Genomic DNA, 18,983 nt, shown 5'->3' on the forward strand with positions numbered 1-18,983 from the left:
GATTCAGTTATTTATTCACATTGGAATTAAAAAGTTTTTCTATCTAAGGAAACCCAGCAGATTGCATCCAGTCAGTGACTTGCAGCATTCACTCCTCCTGGATGAGCATGTAGAGACAGTGGACAGTCACTGGTGTTGACTTTGCAGCAATCCCTCATACTGAGGATGCAACAGAAGCCAGAATATGATCGATATCAACTTCAGAGTCTTTGTTAAATAACAGGTTGATGAATAATAAAAATAATAATAATAAAACAACCCATCACCAAAGACTTTCCGCAGAGGTACGAACAATGTGTTTTAATTCCGTTTAAATCATTTCCTTCATACAAAGCAAATATCTACAATCTTGTTCCATTACATCTATTTTAATCCACCGTCAGCGCCTTCTCCTGTAAGCTGCATGTTCAATATGGGACCAAAGGTTGAAAGCTAGCGGTAAAACGGAAATGTCCCAGCAGACGTGAAGGCGCCATGTAACTGCACAGTCCGCGGCAGCATCAGGAGCAAACAGCTGCATCTCAGCGTGGAAATGTCTGGTGTCTCCGTGGCAGGTGGGTGGAAGATCATCGCTCCTCCTGCGTCTGTCTCTCTGTGGACGCGTGTTTTTCTCCGTGTCTGTTTGCTGCGCAGTAAGTACTGAGCGGCTTCTGGACTGCGCATTGTCAGCCATGCTTTAGAGCTACAGGTGCACAAATACACGGTTGCGTCCTTCAGAACATGGAGGCAGGAGGATGTGTTTGAGCCTCCAGTCTGAGTGGAGCAGCATCACGATGCTGTCTTGACCGCAGCTGGTCTCCACTGACTGGGAGCACCTCGTTTTAATGAGGAGGGCCAGAGGTTTTCTAAGAACTGACATCATTTTCCGCTGTAATTTATTCCTCTTTACTGCGAATAGTCTGCTAGTTCTGGTGCTGCAGAAGCAGAAGGAGGAGCGCCTGCTGGGAGATCTGCTTCTGAACCTACCAGTTGCAGATGTTTCAAAGCAGCATGGCAGCAAAGAACAGACCTGTCATGGTGTGATGGAGCATGCTGGTCCAGCATAAGGCTTTTAATATTCACTATGTATCTGTCAGACTACATCATCAGACCTGGGCAGAGGATTTCCCCCCTGACCTACGGAGTGAGGCTTCCAGAATCAATTTTTCCAGATGGACATAGTTTGGTACTTTGCAATGATTGCAAGATGCAGACACATCTAGAGCAACACCAGAGGGTATAAGTGCTCTGTCAGTCAGAGCACCGAGGAAAGATCAACTGACACAGAGGAGGCCTCGGAGGTCATGCAGCAACACATGTTGGGGTTACATGGTGGGCTTCCCTGAGGCCAGTTGGTCGTACCGGGCAACTCCTCAGCATGCTGGGCATGATGACACAACGTGTGTCAGCGCCCTCATTGGATCCTTCTTTGGGCCACTAGGACATCTGTACAGCACACATGGGTCAGTTACATAATGCTATGCACTGCCTCCAAGAGATGGCAGAACATAATCTTTATTAACCTCCATCAAGTTCTGGTTCTGTGAGCCATTCTTAATGTCTGGTAAACTTTCCTCATTACTGGGAAGGGCTGCCAAACACAACCTGTAATACAGTATGGCCTCACATCATGCCAGCACCTACAGCCTCTGGTTTCTGTTCTAGACATGCCAGCAACTCCCATACATATGCATCACTGGTCTGCAGGTTCACCACCGTAAGTCTAAATTGGACCACTGCCTCAGGTACTTAACTTGCTGCTTATCTGCTTTGGTTACTGGATCTATGTTCAATCCACAGCCAGTCCTTTAAGAGAAGGATTGTCCAATGATTTCCAGTTGACTTTATGAATGAAGATTTAATTGTGTGTGTGTGTTTGTGTGTATACAAGGCAGGGCAAAGCAAGTTAATTTATATAGCACCATTCATGCACAAGGCAATCGTGGATGTGCTGTTTTCTACGTTCCAGCTTTCATAAGGATCTGCATCTGTTCAGTTAATTCCAGCATTGGATTTGAGTTGGTATCTACTGTGAAGGATGACCTGGGTGAGGTTTCAGACAGCAAAGAATGCTGGCAGGCAGTTGTTGGTGTGTTAAACGCAGTGTCCTCTCTTGTGTGATCAAACATCCCTTCAGCTGTACTTTGACCTTTGTGTGCCAGGTTTTCTTCTGCTTGGTTTCATTGCTCTTGTCTCCTATCTTTGACCAGAGGGACAGACTGGAGACAGAGACATGAAACTATATCTGAAACAAAGAGTTTTGCCGCAAACTTATTAAGAGAGACTCCATGACTCTTACAAAATATGTGCTGTCGCAGAAAAAATGACAATAGTCTATGTCAGGGTAGTAGTACATTTCCAAAACAGTGGGTTTCATTTCCCCAAAGTAACACACTCAAACAGTTAATGCAGGGCCTTAAAAAAAGGTCAAACTCAAGCCATGACATCATATATCCTCAAACTAACTATTTAAACAAAATGAACTGACCTAACATACAACAAACAAAGGGGACTTAAATACTGGCTGATCAGTCCAGACTGACACACATGGGAGGAAGGAAGGAGAACATCGACTTACTGATTTAACAAAAAAGGAACTAAACACAGTTTAAGAATCAACTTAACTGACCAACAGCTAAACATCAAATTAACCAAATAAGCAAATCACTAAGCAGATACCGTATGCAAGAATAACTCCATGGTCCTCCCCCATGGTGCATCTCTGCATGGTATCACCCAATCAGAGTCCATCTTTTTTGTCCTCCATAGTTTCAGCTCTCAGTCCCAAGAACCGGCAAAGCATGAAAACACAAGAAATATTAAAAGGTGTTTGACAGAATTTAATATACGAAAGTTAACTAAATGTGCACGTTATAATTAGAACTATTGTAGTTCAGTGCTGCCAAACAAATAAAAATACACAAACCAACCTATATCTTTGTGCTTCAGTGTGTGTAAAAAAGTGTTGGTGCGATTGTGTGGCTGCAGGTGTGGCCATCACAGTCTATAAGCTGGACAGATGGAGCTTTGTTGAGTCAAGCCAAATATTCAGAGAAAACAGTCTACTGCATACTTCAACTTGTCTTGTTATTATAGCACGAAGTCCACTGATAATAACTAGCTAACCCCAGACATAAAATATATGACACATGCTCCTGTCCCAGACCATAGCGTTAGTCAGACAAAGTACCTTCGTGGTTCTACTGAACATGTTTCGCACACATTTCATGGCACTGTCTCCAACAATCAGAGTTATCTACTTTTTCTGCACACCTTCAGCGGCAGGTTCTCTCTCTGTGGTGATGAAGGCTTCTCTTTGTCATCAGATGTAGATGCAGAGTTTTGTACAAGAAGGACAAACCTATTCTGCAGCCTCACTGGCTGTTTTATAGGAGGTCTGTAGTTGTTTTTTCCTCTAGCAATCATCCACTTTGGTAGAAGAAGAGTTTAAAATGATTATTGGCCAAATGCTGGGTGGCTGGTTCTGTGAGGTATTAGGTCTCTGGTTTGACTTTAACCCAAGATGGCTCCAGTGTGAACTAACTGCTGTGGTTTTCACAGTTTTCCTGTATCTCTGGGGCATTTTCCTCCCGACTGTTGAGTGTGACAGAATCCATAGTTTTTTTCCCACAGAATCCATTTATTCCCATGTTTGCAGTCAACTTCTGCATTAGAGATTCAAGTAAGGTAGTCTTCTGTAGTAGGTTGGCTAGGATGATGTGAAGAATATCTGCTCAATAGGGAGGTCTCATGTTGCTACTTCATTGGTTGGGAATGGATTAATCAGGAAATGAAATACAGTTAAAGTTCAAAATACAGAACACTAGAATATATAGAAAGAAAGGCAGAAAAGCAGGCAGAATATCTAAGGAGCTGGGAGCTCCTCAAAGATATCCACAGATATGTTTATTAATCAGTCCAGTCACATAGACATAGTCAAATTTAATTACATCCAGTTTGATCCTACTCAACATACAATAATAGTAAGAATTCCAACTCGTAAAAAAGTTATCCATTTAAGGAAGTTTTTGCAGCAATCCCTCCTCTTGAGCAAACATGGTGACAGTAGAAAGGAGCAACTCCCTTTTAACGAGAAGAAAGAGGCTCAGTATGAGGGGCCATCTGCAGAGACCTACTGGGGATTGACAAAGGCACTGGTCCAGGAATATGACCTGATTTTCCTTTTGTATTAAATATCAAACCATATTTACATTTTGCTTCATTGAAAAACAGCTTTGATTTTATCATTTTGTTTTTTAGCCAAAAATCAAATACTGCAACTTTAGTATGGTTCTCTTGGGCTGTTCTCTTCCATAGGTCCACTGAGCTGCTTTTAAACAGAAAGGCAGAAAGGAGAAAGTGACAGGAAGAAAGGATGGACTCGATCTCTATGAAGGGGTGTAGCAGAAGACCTGTGTTTCTCACAGCCTCTTCCTCACACCTCAGTCACCCGGCGACCTGCATGTTTCACTGTGGTGTTAGCAACACACCTGCAGATTCAGGACCTTCCTGCCTGGTCCCTACCACTGTGGCTGTCCTTGGATCAGGTGACTTCTCCAGGGGCATCACCATTCGCCTACTTCGCAGTGGCTTCAGGGTGGTGGTGGGCAGCCGCCATCCCAAACTGGCCTCTCATTCCTTTCCCCATGTGGTGGATGTGTCACACTATGAAGATGCCATCAGGAAATCTAACATCGTGTTCCTGGCTATCCATCGGGAGCACTACTCTGTGTTATGGGACCTTAAGCATCTCATGGCAGGTACTAATAACACACCAACAATTGTTGCTTCTCTTTCACAGGAAATTCTCCAGAGAAAGGGGAAACATCAGTCAACTATTGGAAGTCTTACAAAGATCTTTGCCTACACTGAGTCTTAATCAAGTTAGTTCTTTAACCAAAATCCCATATTTTCTGTGACTATTTATTTGTTAGTCAGGGGCGTGAGAGTTCACACAGGTCACTTTTTATTTGATCCAGATTTCAGACTCAGTCTGCATTCTGGGAAATTATTTATAAATAATGTAGAAACGGTAAGTTGGTGTCATATGTTGAGTATTTCGACTACAACCACTAAATAAATATGTTATCTGACACATAGCAGTAACAGAGGAAAGAACAGTTACACACTACTACCTAGTTACTGTCAGTGAAAATGTATTTCTTCTAAAGTCAAGGCAGGTCAACCAAATAAGACAAGAAAGAGGAGAACACAGGGATCCCCAAAAACACCTAGACTAGAACAGAAAATGGCAGAGAAGCCCTACCAGCTTCCACTGAAATCCAGTACCCTCTTTCTTGCATTTAAAATGTACACATTAACTGCAGAGGAATTACAAGTTGTCAGACAGCTACAGGGAAGATAAGGACACATCAAGGCACAGGGGAAGGGGCGGTTGCTGATGAGCTGGAACACATCGGCTGTGGCGGTGAGGCACACTTGAAGCAAAAGAGGTGAAAAGGCCCTCACACGAGGAGAGCCCCTGGAGGTCAGTAACTAACAGTCGTCTTTTTCCTTTGGTTTCCGTGTTTCTCTGGTGTACTGACAAACAAAGACATTTCATACATTTCAAAGGTTTTTATTAGCAAATAAGTCAGAAGTATGTGAAGAGCCAATATTGAAAGTATTGTTACTAAGCCCTGAATGAAACAACCGGAGATGAAGCTGAGCAGCATGGAGCAGCAGCGACACGGGATGATTTAAGATCTGAAGACACTACCTGGTGTCATTTTTTAACTTTATATTAGAATCTATAGAGAAATATTTATTTAAATATATCGCATGTGTGTAATTCAGCTTATTTTAATAATCATAATAATTTTTGATAATTATTACTAAAAATAAAAATACTAACTTTGGATTTTTACTGTTAACAATAACTGCTGATATCTACATGTACTTTTGTAACAAGGAAATGTTCTTACCTGCTGAGCCTGTATCCGTTTAGCAACAGCAGCAACAACCTTTTCTTTGGAGACCTTTTCCCATCAGATGCTCTGAACAGCGTAGCTATAGACTCTGCTTCAACATCCTCCTTCATCTGTCAGCTATCCTGACCTCTGACATCATTTCCCTGATGAATTCAGAGGTTTCTTGTTAGAAGCAGTATGCTGAATAGTTGTCAGATCACAACTGGCTGTGATTGGTGGGACCAGCCCATCTGTCCCTCCTCAGTTTTCCAGCTCTGACCCAAGCAGCTTTGATCCTCTTCACTTCAGGGAAATAGTGCAGACTAACGGCTGCTGACGTAGCATTGCTGCCACCACCAGCAATGCACCGTTTCACCATATTAACGCTGTTTTTAATGCAACTTGGCTTCTACCTGAACCGTTTCTCATTGATGCTCACACAATGAATGACCGGAGACCTCCCCTTTGATGTCATTTCCGGGTGAATTTGGACTTCGAAATATGCTTATTTTATGCCGCAATTGTCTTTTATCACGCCTTTAATCCTAATATGTCAATTACTACCCAATTCCTTCAATATACACTCATCGGCCACTTTATTAGGTACACATGTCCAACTGCTCATTAACGCAAATTTCTAATCAGCCAATCAAAAGGCAGCAACTCAATGCATTTAGGCATGTAGACATGGTCCACACGATCTGCTGCAATTCAAACCGAGCATCAGCATGGGGAAGAAATGTGATTTAACCCTTGTGTGGTGTTCATATTGTTTTTACTCAGCCAATGTTTCTGGGTCTGGTGGACCCGTTGCATTTTGTGATTTTTAATGTCTCACAATCAAACACCTAATTAAAATCATGATATGAATGGAAACAAATTTACAATTAATTTACTTTAATCGTATAATTTTTCCTAAATAATGAAAATGGGTCCCACAGACCCGAACACCACACAAGGGTTAAGTGACTTTGAACGTGGCATGGTTGTTGGTGCCAGACGGGCTTGTCTGAGTATTTCAGAAACTGTTGATCTACTGGGATTTTTGCGCACTACCATCTCTAGGGTTTACAGAGAATGGTCCGAAAAAGAGAAAATATGCAGTGAGCAGCAGTTCTGTGGGCGCAAGTGCCTTGTTGATGGCAGAGGTCAGAGGAGAATGGCCAGACTGGTTCCAGCTGATAGAAAGGCAACAGTAACTCAAAGAACCACTTGTTACAACCAAGGCATGCAGAAGAACATCTCTGAACACACAACATGTCAAACCTTGAGGCGGATGGGCTACAGCAGCAGAAGACCACACCGGGTGCTACTCCTGTCAGCTAAGAACAGGAAACTGAGGCTACAATTCACACAGCCTCACCAAAATCGGACAATAGAGGATTGGAAAAACGTTGCCTGGTCTGATGAGTCTCGATTTCTGCTGCGACATTCGAATGGTAGGGTCAGAATTTGGTGTCAACGACATGAAAGCATGGATCCATCCTGCCTTGTATCAACGGTTTAGGCTGCTGGTGGTGGTGGTATAATGGTGTGGGGGATATTTTCTTGGCACAATTTGGGCCCCTTGGTACCAATTGAGCATCGTGTCAACGCCACAGTCTACCTGAGTATTGTTGCTGACCATATCCATCCCTTTATGACCACAGTGGACCCATCTTCTGATGGTTACTTCCAGCAGGATAATACGTCATGTCATAAAGCAGGAATCATCTCAGACTGGTTTCTTGAACATGACAATGAGTTCACTGGACTCAAATGGCCTCCATTCACCAGATCTCAATCCAGTAGAGCACCTTTGGGATGTGGTGTAGATTCACATCATGGATGCAGCTGACAAATCTGCAGCATCTGTGTGATGCTATCATGTCAATATGGACCAAACTCTCTGAGGAATGTTTCCAGTACCTTGTTGAATCTATGCCACCAAGGATTAAGGCAGTTCTAAAGGTAAAAGGGGTCCAACCTGCTACTAGCAAGGTGTACCTAATAGTGAGTGTATAGATGTTTTCTTTCGATTTTTGCAGTTATGGGAAAAATGTGTCACAGGCACCTTAAAGGGATTCGCTAACCGGGTGCTGCCATTGTCTGACCACAAGGACACAGCTTGTTCCTACAGAGTATGACTTTGCTGTATGTAATTAAAAGATTTTTGGTGTTATGTTGTGGATATGTATATGCACAGATGGACGTATATGTATATTTTATTAAATAAATTTGTGTTTACTATAGTTAAACTTGTGTTACTGTAACTTATGTATATTTGGCCTAATGGCAATTTATTTGTTATTACAGTCTGCTGGCAACACTTAGCATTAAGTTGACATTAAACAAGCTAACTTCACCAGTTGAACAAAGGGGGAATTTCTTGTCATCATCTTGTATTCTGACAAATCTGATTTAATGCCTTCTAAAGACTTAAGCACTTCAATTAATGTCTTAACAAAAAATAATCTCATGAAGTGCCATGCATCAGAGATATATAAATAGGCAAAAGTATTGGTTTAGGTTTTAAATAACATAGGAAGTGTTTGTCTGGTTGTTTCACAGGGAAGGTCCTTGTTGATGTGAGTAACAATCGGAAACTAAACCAGTATCCAGAATCTAATGCGGAGTATCTGGCCTCACTGCTGCCAGACTCTGCTGTGGTTAAAGGCTTCAACGTCATCTCAGCCTGGGCCATGCAGCAGAGCTACCCCAAAGATGCCAGCGCCCAGGTAGAGCTGAACATTCTCCGTCTATACTACATTTTGGCGCATTACCGTATTTTGTTTACCTGTAATTTGTGAACCAAATGTACTATCTAGTGGATGTGATTGGGCAAATGATTGGTGTTTCATTTGTGATGCCACTTCATTTTGCTGGTTTGATTATTCATCTCTGTCCCTGTACTTCCAAAATGAAACATCCTGTCCATTCTGGGTAAAAACCTATATTTCCCACTCTAACTTGTCTCCTTTTACAGACAGCTGAGCTGACTGTCTTCCCTCAGTAACAGAGTTGGTTTCTCAGGGTGTCTACCGGTCTGTTGGTTTCTTTTCTCTATGTGCATGAAGTATGACAGCTAACCTTGCTGCCATTCTCTATCATAACATTAGACTGGGAAGGTTGTGCCTCCCTGTGGAATAAATGCCAGAGAACATGTAGAGACTCTAGTAATAGATTCTGATGGTGGTCCAAAAAAAGCAACAAAAAAGTCTCCTAAGCATAAGGAATGCACAAGTGTTGTGTCTAAATGTCAGAGAAAACTTGGCAGACAGATCATTATCATCCGTGTTTTAGTCATTTTTTGTTAGCCCTCTTTTGTCTTTGCCTCGTTCCTTCACCGTTAACCAGTTCTTCTCACTCTGACCCTGGCTGATAGGTGTTCATCTGCAGTGACTCAATAGAGGCTCGTCAGCTGATCTTGGAATTGGCCCGCCAGCTCAACTTCCAGCCCGTGGATATGGGCCCCCTGTCTTTGTCTCGTTACATCGAGAATATCCCTATCCAGTTATTCCCTGGTTGGAAGGGCCCCGTCCTTGCTGCCGTTGCTCTCTCCATCTTCTTTTTTGGTTATTCTTTTATACGTGATATAATCCACCCATATGTGCAGCACAAGCAGAGTGACTTCTACAAGATTCCCATAGAGATAGTGAATCACACCTTGCCCACTGTTGCCATCACTCTCTTGGCCCTGGTGTACCTGGCTGGCCAGCTGGCAGCTGCGCACCAGCTTTACTATGGAACCAAGTACAAGCAGTTCCCTCATTGGTTGGAAGGCTGGCTGCAGAGCAGGAAACAGTTAGGTCTGATTAGCTTTTTCCTGGCTGCTGTCCACGTTCTCTACAGCCTCTGTCTGCCACTGAGAAGGTCTGAGAAGTACCTGCTGCTCAATGCTGCCTACCAGCAGGTTAGTAATAAAAGATGGCAATGTAAAGTGAACTTTATTTAAGAAAACATGTATTTTTTGTCTAAATCTTTTGGATTTCCCTTAGCAGGGTCAGGAATCAAAGTACAAACAAATAGTATTTAAAAAGCATGCATGATTACCAGTACCTTAAAATCAAGAGTGACTTCTACAAGATTCCAATAGGGATGGTAATTCACACCAAAGCATCTTAATCAGATTTGAGTCCAGATGTTGACTAGGCTACTCGGACACACCAGGACAAATTAGTTTAGCAGCAGAGCATCACACTACCACCACCATGTTTGAATGTAGGTACAGTGTGAAATGCGGTGTTGCTGTGTACAACACATGTAAGGGAACCCACTCCTTCAACAAAGTTACACTTTTATCTCATCAGTCCTCTTTTCCAAAACTTGGTTCATTTGGGTCGGCAGTGGTTCTGGCCTTGGAACTCTGCCATAGAGGTCATTTTTACCCAGTCTATTTCATACTGTTGAATCTTGAACTCTGACCTTAACAGAGTCAGGTGAAATCTGCAGAGCTTTAGATGTTGTTGGGTGGGGTTGGGTCATCTGTGACCTCCTGGGTGAGTTGTCAGTGTGCTCTTGGAAGTCATTTTCAGAGGCCAGTTACTCCTGGGAGGGTTCTCCACTGTTCCACGTTATCTCCATTTGTGGATAATGGTTCTCATTGGGGTTCTCTGGAGTCCCAAAGCTTTCAGATGTGGCTTTGTAACCCTTCCAGAATCACAGATGTCAGTGACTTGGTTTTTCGTATGTTTTTGAATATCTTTAGATCGGGATGTGATGCGGTGCTTTTGGAGATCTTTTAGCTTATTTCATGTTGTAAGACAGGTTCTATTCTTCGGGTTTGGCAGTAATCAAGACTGGATATAGCTAGTTTAGATTTGCAACAAATATGATTAATCATAGTTTATTCATGATTTAGCAAGGGGGTAATTACTTTTCACAGACAACCAGGCTGGTTGTCAGCTTTTTTTCCTCAATAAATGAGTGCCTCTTGTATGTACTCAGGTTATCTTGGTCTGATAATAAAGTTAGTTTGATGATCCCAAACATTTAAGTGTGACATTAAAGCAAAAACAGACTAAATCTGTAAATGCAGTCAATTCCTTTACATAAGCACTGTACCAGGGGTCAATGATCTAAAGCCTCAGGCAGGGCACAAAAGAGGTGAGGAGGGGAGCACGATGGAAGCCGGAGTGAATGGAGATGAGTGTAAGGGGTGACTTGTGACACAAAGATGGCTGCAAGAGTGAAAGAGGAGCTTTACATGATGATGGTGAGAACTGCCATTATTTCAGCATAGGCACCAACAAGAAGCAGAAGGAGGAGCTGGAGGTGGCAGAGAGGAACATGCTCAGATTGGCACTGGCCATGGCCACAAATCACAGGATTAAAGATGTCAGAAGGACAGCCCAGGTCAAGTGGCGTGGAGACAAAGTTGGAGAGACAAGGCGGAAATGGTTTGGACATGAAGAAGAGGGATGGTGGATATATTGGACTAACAATATTGAATGTTGAGCTGCAAGACGGAGACCACAGGGAAGGCTAATGGATGAAAGAGAATACATAGAGGGAGGATGCTAGGAGGGCATTCATCACCATTGGGTTTTATAATCACAACAAATGTCGTGTCAGAGAACCTTCCATAGGACTGCCTTAGAACAAAATTGCAAGAAACAAGCAGAAACACCAGCAGAAGGTGGCTGTGTCAAAACCGGTTCAAAGCTGATGAATCTGAGGTAGAGGAGACAAATAATTTACTGAATGATCAGATGAAGGATCAGGCTGGGGAAGTTTCAGGGAGACAAGCTGGTTGAAGGAAAAGAGAGGCTGAAGAACATCTGTTGAACATCTAGAGTGTAGACGAAAATCAAAAGCATTTAGCTCAAAAATCAAAAAAAAAAATGGATGAGGTGGGTGATGAGGATGAGGTGTCTCGATGTGTTCAGGAGTGTGACTCAGTTACAGACCATTCTGCATCATCAAGTGAAGATAAGCTGAACAGACTGAGCTGGTTTGTCTTCAGTATCGTTTGGATTCTGTGATGGTCTCTTATTTGATATATCTGATGTTCAGTTTGCTAACACCCCTGTAAAGACTGTGAGACATACATAATATATGTATACCTTTGCCAACAGATTCATGCTAATATGGAAAATTCGTGGAACGAGGAGGAAGTTTGGCGGGTGGAGATGTACGTTTCCTTTGGGATCATGAGTTTTGGGCTCATGTCCTTCCTGGCCGTCACCTCCATTCCTTCTATCAGCAACTCTCTCAACTGGCGGGAGTTCAGCTTTATCCAGGTACAAACCTGTTTCAAACCTGTCTCACAAGGGATGGAAAAGGCTTGTGTCTGCAGATCTCTAATATCTTAGGTAAATAAATTCAGGTTAGTTTGCGTATTTAAGAGAAATCAGAAAGGGCATTTGTCCTTCCTTCATTCCTGTTTTGTTTCACATCCCATCACTTTCTACTAAGAGACCGTGTTAATGATGTTATTTTACTAATTCCAACCAATAATCAGTATGCAGGAGAAATACCTCTCATAACCAAGAAATGTTTAAAAAGCTTTAATGGCTGAGCAAATAGTGTCCTTCATAAACTGATTCTGTAAATTGTTTCCCTTTAACATAAATGGTTTCCACTTGTTAAATGACTGGCCCAAGCTGAGTAAACATTTATTTATTCATGGACATGAAGATTTCTGATAGAAATGTATGCCTACCTGAGAAATCAGTTCTTCAGTTTGGGTCTATTAACCACTGACCAACTAAAACGATATATTTGATGACACATGTCATCTTATTTCATGGTTTAATTTGTAGGTAAAATGTATAGAAAGTAACCACTAAAGCTGAATGATGATCAATGAGAACAAAATCAATCTGTGATTTGAAACATGTTTTCAGTATAAACCTGTCACATACAGTTGCAGAGTAAAGACAAAATCATTAACTTAGTTACTGTTACTCATCATCTTGGACATGTCCATAATCTGTTATCAATAACAACGTTGAAACCAGATATTTACACATATTTCTAAAATGACACAAGCTTTTACTTCCACTAAATCTGAATAAACTTTCTCCGTTTCTGGTCATTATGGATTATCAAAATAATTTCCTAAATTCCAGAATAATGACAGACGCAATATTTTGGGGGAATTTTTCATGACTTTTTCCAAACCGGGTTATATCACCATGAATTACTACACCAAGGCTGCCTTTGCCTGTCACCCAGCTTGCATGGCACCATATACAGATGTTCTTCTCACCAGGTGGTGAGCTCACATGAAAAGGGCTTCCTGGAGCTTCTTCGGGCTGAGCCTGGCCGAGTCCTAGGAATCTAGGCTCAACCACCAGGCAATCGTAGGGAAGCTTCCCCCCAGACCTGACCCCAGGAGGGTGCCCCAATCCCCATAATCCAGGCATGGTTAGCCCTTTCTCCTGGCTGTGCAACAGTGGACCAGATCTTTACCCTGGCAGATCTGCTGGTAGTTCAAGTGAAGGATGACGAGAAACAGAGATTAGGACTGATAAAAAAAACAACATTTTGCTGAAGCAGATAAAGACACATTTTGTGATTTTTAGAAAGAAATCTGAATTTCTGCTTATTCCGTCTGACCAAAGCTGTTCTTAAACACAGAGAATATATACTGCTCAAAAAAATAAAGGGAACACTCAAATAACACATCCTAGTTCTGAATGAATCAAATATTCTCATTAAATACTTTGTTCTCTACAAAGTTGAATGTTATGACAACAAAATCACACACAAATCATCAATAGAAATCAAATTTATGAACCAATGGAGGCCTGGATTTGGAGTCACTCACAAAATTAAAGTGGAAAAACTACAGGCTGATCCAACTTTGATGTAATGTCCTTAAAACAAGTCAGAATGAGGCTCAGTATTGTGTGTGACCTCCATGTGCCTGTATGACCTCCCTACAACACCTGGAGATGCTCCTGATGAGACGGAGGATGGTCTCCTGAAGGATCTCCTCCCAGACCTGGACTAAAGCATCCAACTCCTGGACAGTCTGTGGTGCAACGTGACGTTGGTGGATGGAGCGAGACATGATGTCCCAGATGTGCTCAATCAGATTCAGGTCTGGGGAACGGGTGGGCCGGTCCATAGCTTCAATGTCTTCATCTTGCAGGGACTGCTGACACACTCACACACAGTGTGAACCTGCTTTCATCTGTGAAGACCACAAGGCGCCAGTGGTGAATTTGCCAATCCTGGTGTTCTCTGGCAAATGCCAAGCGTCCTGCACAGTGTTGGGCTGTGAGCACAACCTCCATTTGTAGACGTCGGGCCCTCATACCATCCTCATGGAGTCGGTTTTTATCCGTTTGAGCAGACACATGCACATTTGTGGCCTGCTGGAGGTCATCTTGCAGGGCTCTGGCAGTGCTCCTCCTGTTCCTCCTTGCACAAAGGTGGAGGTAGTGGTCCTGCTGCTGGGTTGTTGTCCTCCTACGGCCTCCTCCACGTCTCCTGGTGTACTGGTCTGTCTCCTGGTAGCTCCTCCAGACTCTGGACACTACGCTGACAGACACAGCAAACCTTCTTGCCACAGCTGGCATTGATGTGCCATCCTGGATGAGCTGCACTACCTGAGCCACTTGTGTGGGTTGTAGAGTCCGTCTCATGCTACCACGAGTGTGAAAGCACCACCAACATTCAAAAGAGACCAACACATCAACCAGAAAGCATCGGTACTGAGAAGTGGTCTGTGGTCCCCATCTGCAGAACCACTCCTTTATTGAGTGTCTTGATAATCACCAAAGATTTCCCCCTGTTGTCTTTTTCATTTGAACAACAAGATGTGAAATTAATTATCAATCAGTGTTGCTTCCTAAGTGGACAGTTTGATTTCACAGAGGTTTGATTTACTTGGAGTTATATTATGTTGTTTAAGTGTTCTCTTTGTTGTGATTATGAATCTGAGAAGATTATTTAATATTTAATATTAATATTTTATCAAATAATATTTCGGTCTGTTAAGGGTTGTCCTGTGAATACCAGCCAAAAAGTTACTGCAAAAAATCAAGAGCACAAATTTTCAATTTGAGAACAGGATTTCATTCTGCTTGCACTCAAACCTTCTGCTTTCTTCCAAATATACTCTGGTCTCTCTCCAATCTTTGTTTCTGCGCTCTGATTTAATGCATAGATCATTTCTCCTCCTGCTTGCTTCATCCTCCATGTGCGCAAACTTGCTCTCTGCTCGGATCAAAACTGAGCTCTCAAGTTTCTTCCCTGCTCACATATTCTTTTTGCTCTCTCTCAGATTAAAGTCGTATCATCTCCTAGCAACCATATCAGCCAATAGAATGACAGTGTGCAACTGCTAGATCACAGACTTATTTGGGGTGCGCTTGTTTCCTTCTTTAGCATTAGATCAGAGCGCAGAAACAAAGATTGGAGAGAGAACAGAGTATATTTGAAGAAAGCTGAAGTTTTGAGTGCAAGCAGAATGAAATCCTGCTCTCAAATTGAAAATATGTGCTCTTGATTTTTGGCAGGAAATTTCCCCCATACAGGCGTGCCGACGGTGCCAAATGGAGGAGTTGTAGCTGTAGATCTGAAGCTGATGAAAATTGTGCACTCAGCCTTGACAAAAATCTTGTGGGAGGTGTTGTGTGAGTATGGATAGCTGGATAGCTGTTAGGAGCCATCCGATTCTTGTAAGCCCAAAGCAACAGCTGTGTCCACATTCTCTGCACAATTTTTCCCCCAATGTGGGTTAGAGTCCACCATAGATGCCCCTTTTCATCAATGATGTTTCTGGTATTCATGTACAGGATCTCAAAGTGTAGTCCTGGAGAAGTGTGTGGAACCTGAGTCAAACCGTCTGATCTTTGCTTTTCACACATGACCCTCACCCTAGCCCATAAGTGAGGAGAAAAAACCCCTCCGAACCATAATTACTGCAACACATAATGAAGGAGTGGACAATATGAAGACAGGCATAAATTGATCTTAACTTAGTTATTACAAAGGCAAAAAAGAAGAAATTCAACATAAACAACTTTTAATCTCTTTCAGCTTTCTTAGAGCATAAATGCCTTCTAATGGGGTAAATATTACATTTAATCAATTTTTTAAATAATATAAATGCAGAAAAGATTAAAAAGTAATTATTAAATGTTCATGTAATAATTTAGGCCCTGTTTACATGACAATGATCAATTAAAAAGGGCATTTTTATCTATATGATAACGTTTTAATTATGATCTCTGTTCACACAAGTGAAAATAGTGTAATTCCTCCACCATGCCACTAGTTGGCTGTATGTTCTTTTAAACTAAACATGTGCAAACACTTCCTGCTTACAATACAAAGGGAGAAAATTAGCGCTTTGTTGGAGAGCTGCCATTAGATCCAAAAGAGTCAGCAGCACAAGGAGGTACTCTGTAATCTGCCATTGTTCTTGTTGATATCTTCTTCTTTTGTGGGTTTTAAACTGGTAGGCAGCCGTTATGTTGTACGTATGCGCATTAATCTCCACTGGTTTCAGTCATACTGCGCATCAGCCAGGACTTCCCCATCAGAGCATCAGAGAAAACATGTGCCGTTGTCGTGTAAATAAACCGTAAACGCAACTAAACGTTTCCATTTTCACCAGAAAACGTTCTCATGTAAACAGGGCCTTAGGTGTGAGGATGCTAACCTTCAGCGATGTATTGTTAGAGGTCACCTAGATGTTGGGGATATAATGAGAAAATGACTTTGATGAGAAAATGAAATTAGAATCATTGAGTGGAAAACAATATTTTTAACATCAGTGTTCAAAGAGTGATAAGTCTCAAAAACAGTGGGTCAATAACTGTAGCAGCTGTTTGACTACTTCATTATAGATATGTATGCAAAATCATATCGATGAAATTAAATAACATCTCTTATTTATAACAGTCTGAAATATTTCAATCAGTCAGTCTAAAGGCTTAGCTTTCCTTGTCAGGAAGCCTAATTGCAAACCTTATGAAAGGAGTGAGATTAAAAAATACACAACTGAATTTTAAAAAACTGTAGCAAATATGTTTTATGTCTCAGTTAGGCAGAACTTGGATCTGTCTGCCTCCTGGTCAGTCCACCATTGTCTCTGTCTCTCTCACTTGTCTTTTTGCTCTGAGTCAAAAGAGACACAAACATTGAAGGAGGCAGTCTTCCTAGGATTATGTTATCATACAGAGGCAAACACTTTATATGAATTTATATGTTTCATGGTATTAGTTGATAGTTTCCTTGTTTGGGTGGTCACCTTCAAGCAAGCTCTCAGGAATGGATTTTGACTTGGGCCATTCAATGAGGAGTATGCATTTTCTGTCAGTCCATGCGTGGCCCTTCTCTGGGTAACCAGGGTTATCTATGTTTCTGCACTGATCTTGACACTAGGCTGTGTCAAGGGCCCATTGGATGTTTTCTTCAAGGTCACGGTGCCTGCAGTGAACCTTCTGTAAGCTGGGCTGCTGTAAGAACACCTATGCCCCTTTTCCAACAGTACCTACTCAGTACTACTCTTGGAAGAGTTAGCATCAGATCCATTATTTCTCATATCTACAGTTTCTCTTTTCATCCTCCCTAAAACACAGGGACAGCCATTAGGATGAATACTGCTTTAAGATGTATTACTGTGATGGAGTGGTGGAGTATACCTTTTGTAGTGTTAATAAATGACACTTTTTGGAAGTGTCCACTCTTGCTGATTCCCCAACTCATTGCATGATATGCTGTTTTAAAGAGTTACACAGTTGGTATACACATTCAAAAGACCCAAAAGATTTATGTTATCGAATGTTATGGGCCACTCCAAAATGCCAGGCCAGTTTTTTTGTCCCAGTCCATCCATGCCTGCAGGAATACAGTTTAGAACATCCTGAACAGGAGAAAGCTCAGGAGTTTCTTGGTTGAACAGAAACCTGATGATCAACCCTCAGCAGGTTTTTCTTTGTGTGCATAAAAATACACACAGCAAAGCTGTGGAAACTCTGTGAATCGGATCCAAAGTAAAATATCACTGCACAGATGGACACAGAACTGTTTCCTTTTTTTAATGAGTCTTCTTGTTTTTTCTGTAGTCCACCCTGGGTTACATCGCCCTTCTCATCGCCACATTCCATGGCCTGCTCTTTGGCTGGAAACGGGCCTTTGATGAAGACGCCTACCGCTTCTACCTGCCCCCCAGCTTTGTGGTGTCCCTGGCTCTGCCTGTCTGCGTCATACTGGGAAAGGTTCTAATGCTGCTTCCTTGTGTAGGCCACAAGCTTCACCAGATTCGCAAGGGCCTGGACACCAGTCCTTACAAGGGCCGGCGCCTGGAACCAGTTGGCTCAGCAGCAAATATTTTACCAGAGAGAGTTACTATTATGTGATTCACTCCAATTCTTTGCTAATTAATGTCAATAAATACTGTGATTTTAGCTCTAAGAACATATGTATCAGTCATTCTCTCAACAGTTTTGCATACTTGTGTGCAGTGGACCTGTGTACCTTTATTTATTCCATTGCTACTGACCGTGTTACAGTTTTTCCCAATTAAGCTGTAAGATGGAATAAACATCCTGTCAGTTTAAGACATTTTTCTCCTGTGTTTCAGAAACAAAATGTCCTCAGTCTTTTATACGTTTATTGGAAACTATTTTGTTTTACTAAAAGCATAAATTCTTGCTCTGCTCAGTCTCTTTTAAGAGAAACGTTGTCACTATTACATAGTAGAAATGAAAAGGATGGTTCAGCAGGTTGTGAATGCTTTAAATCTGTCCTGAGGTTTATCAACAGTCCCAGTGACTCTTTGAACCAAGCATAGCTACTGCATGGAGAGGAGAGTTCCCAGTATTACCATGGGGCGATGGGTCTTATCTTGAAAAAACAGGCCTGACTAAGAGGAAGAAGTGGAGCAGGAGTTCTGGAAACCTTTTTATACGTTTTTTTTTTTTTTAACCGTGTCCTGTCCAGCAGAGTAGCACTCAGAATTGTTGTCTTGAGTGCCAAGACAAAGCCCAACAGATTTACATTCACAAGTGGAGCATTACAGCTAATGCTTTGAAGCTCTGCTTGATATTTATAAAAAAAAACTTTATTAGAAACTGCTTTCAGATTATTTCAATTGCAATGGACATGGAGACCGTTATGAAAAGGAAAAAAGAAGCACAAAGGAGAAAGGTG

At 41.9% G+C, this 18,983-nt stretch overlaps 1 protein-coding gene across 2 annotated transcripts; it reads left to right on the forward strand.

The window, feature by feature from the left end:
• Positions 1–293: 293 nt before the first annotated feature.
• steap2 (STEAP family member 2, metalloreductase) lies at positions 294–18,391 on the forward strand. Of its 2 annotated transcripts, none has more exons than XM_047349077.1 (6): positions 294–632; positions 4,297–4,739; positions 8,439–8,605; positions 9,253–9,780; positions 11,945–12,109; positions 17,897–18,391. In XM_047349077.1, the coding sequence occupies exons 2-6, from the start codon at positions 4,355–4,357 to the stop codon at positions 18,188–18,190; spliced, it is 1,539 nt and encodes a 512-aa protein (XP_047205033.1). In that variant the 5' UTR covers positions 294–632; positions 4,297–4,354; the 3' UTR covers positions 18,191–18,391. The 2 variants fall into 2 exon arrangements, with proteins under 2 accessions (XP_047205033.1, XP_047205032.1); XM_047349076.1 differs by having other exon boundaries at positions 295–554.
• The last annotated feature ends 592 nt before the right edge of the window (positions 18,392–18,983 follow it).

Source organism: Girardinichthys multiradiatus, chromosome 21 (genome assembly GCF_021462225.1).
Source record: "Girardinichthys multiradiatus isolate DD_20200921_A chromosome 21, DD_fGirMul_XY1, whole genome shotgun sequence".
Classification (NCBI taxonomy): domain Eukaryota; kingdom Metazoa; phylum Chordata; class Actinopteri; order Cyprinodontiformes; family Goodeidae; genus Girardinichthys; species Girardinichthys multiradiatus.

Bases quoted from the DNA above. Each gene is read 5' to 3' on its own strand.
- steap2 (XM_047349077.1), top strand. From the start codon at position 4,355: ATGGACTCGATCTCTATGAAGGGGTGTAGCAGAAGACCTGTGTTTCTC. The intron at 9,781-11,944 runs GTTAGTAATAAA...CTTTGCCAACAG, and splicing joins TCAATGCTGCCTACCAGCAG to ATTCATGCTAATATGGAAAA. The intron at 12,110-17,896 runs GTACAAACCTGT...TTTTTTCTGTAG, and splicing joins GGGAGTTCAGCTTTATCCAG to TCCACCCTGGGTTACATCGC.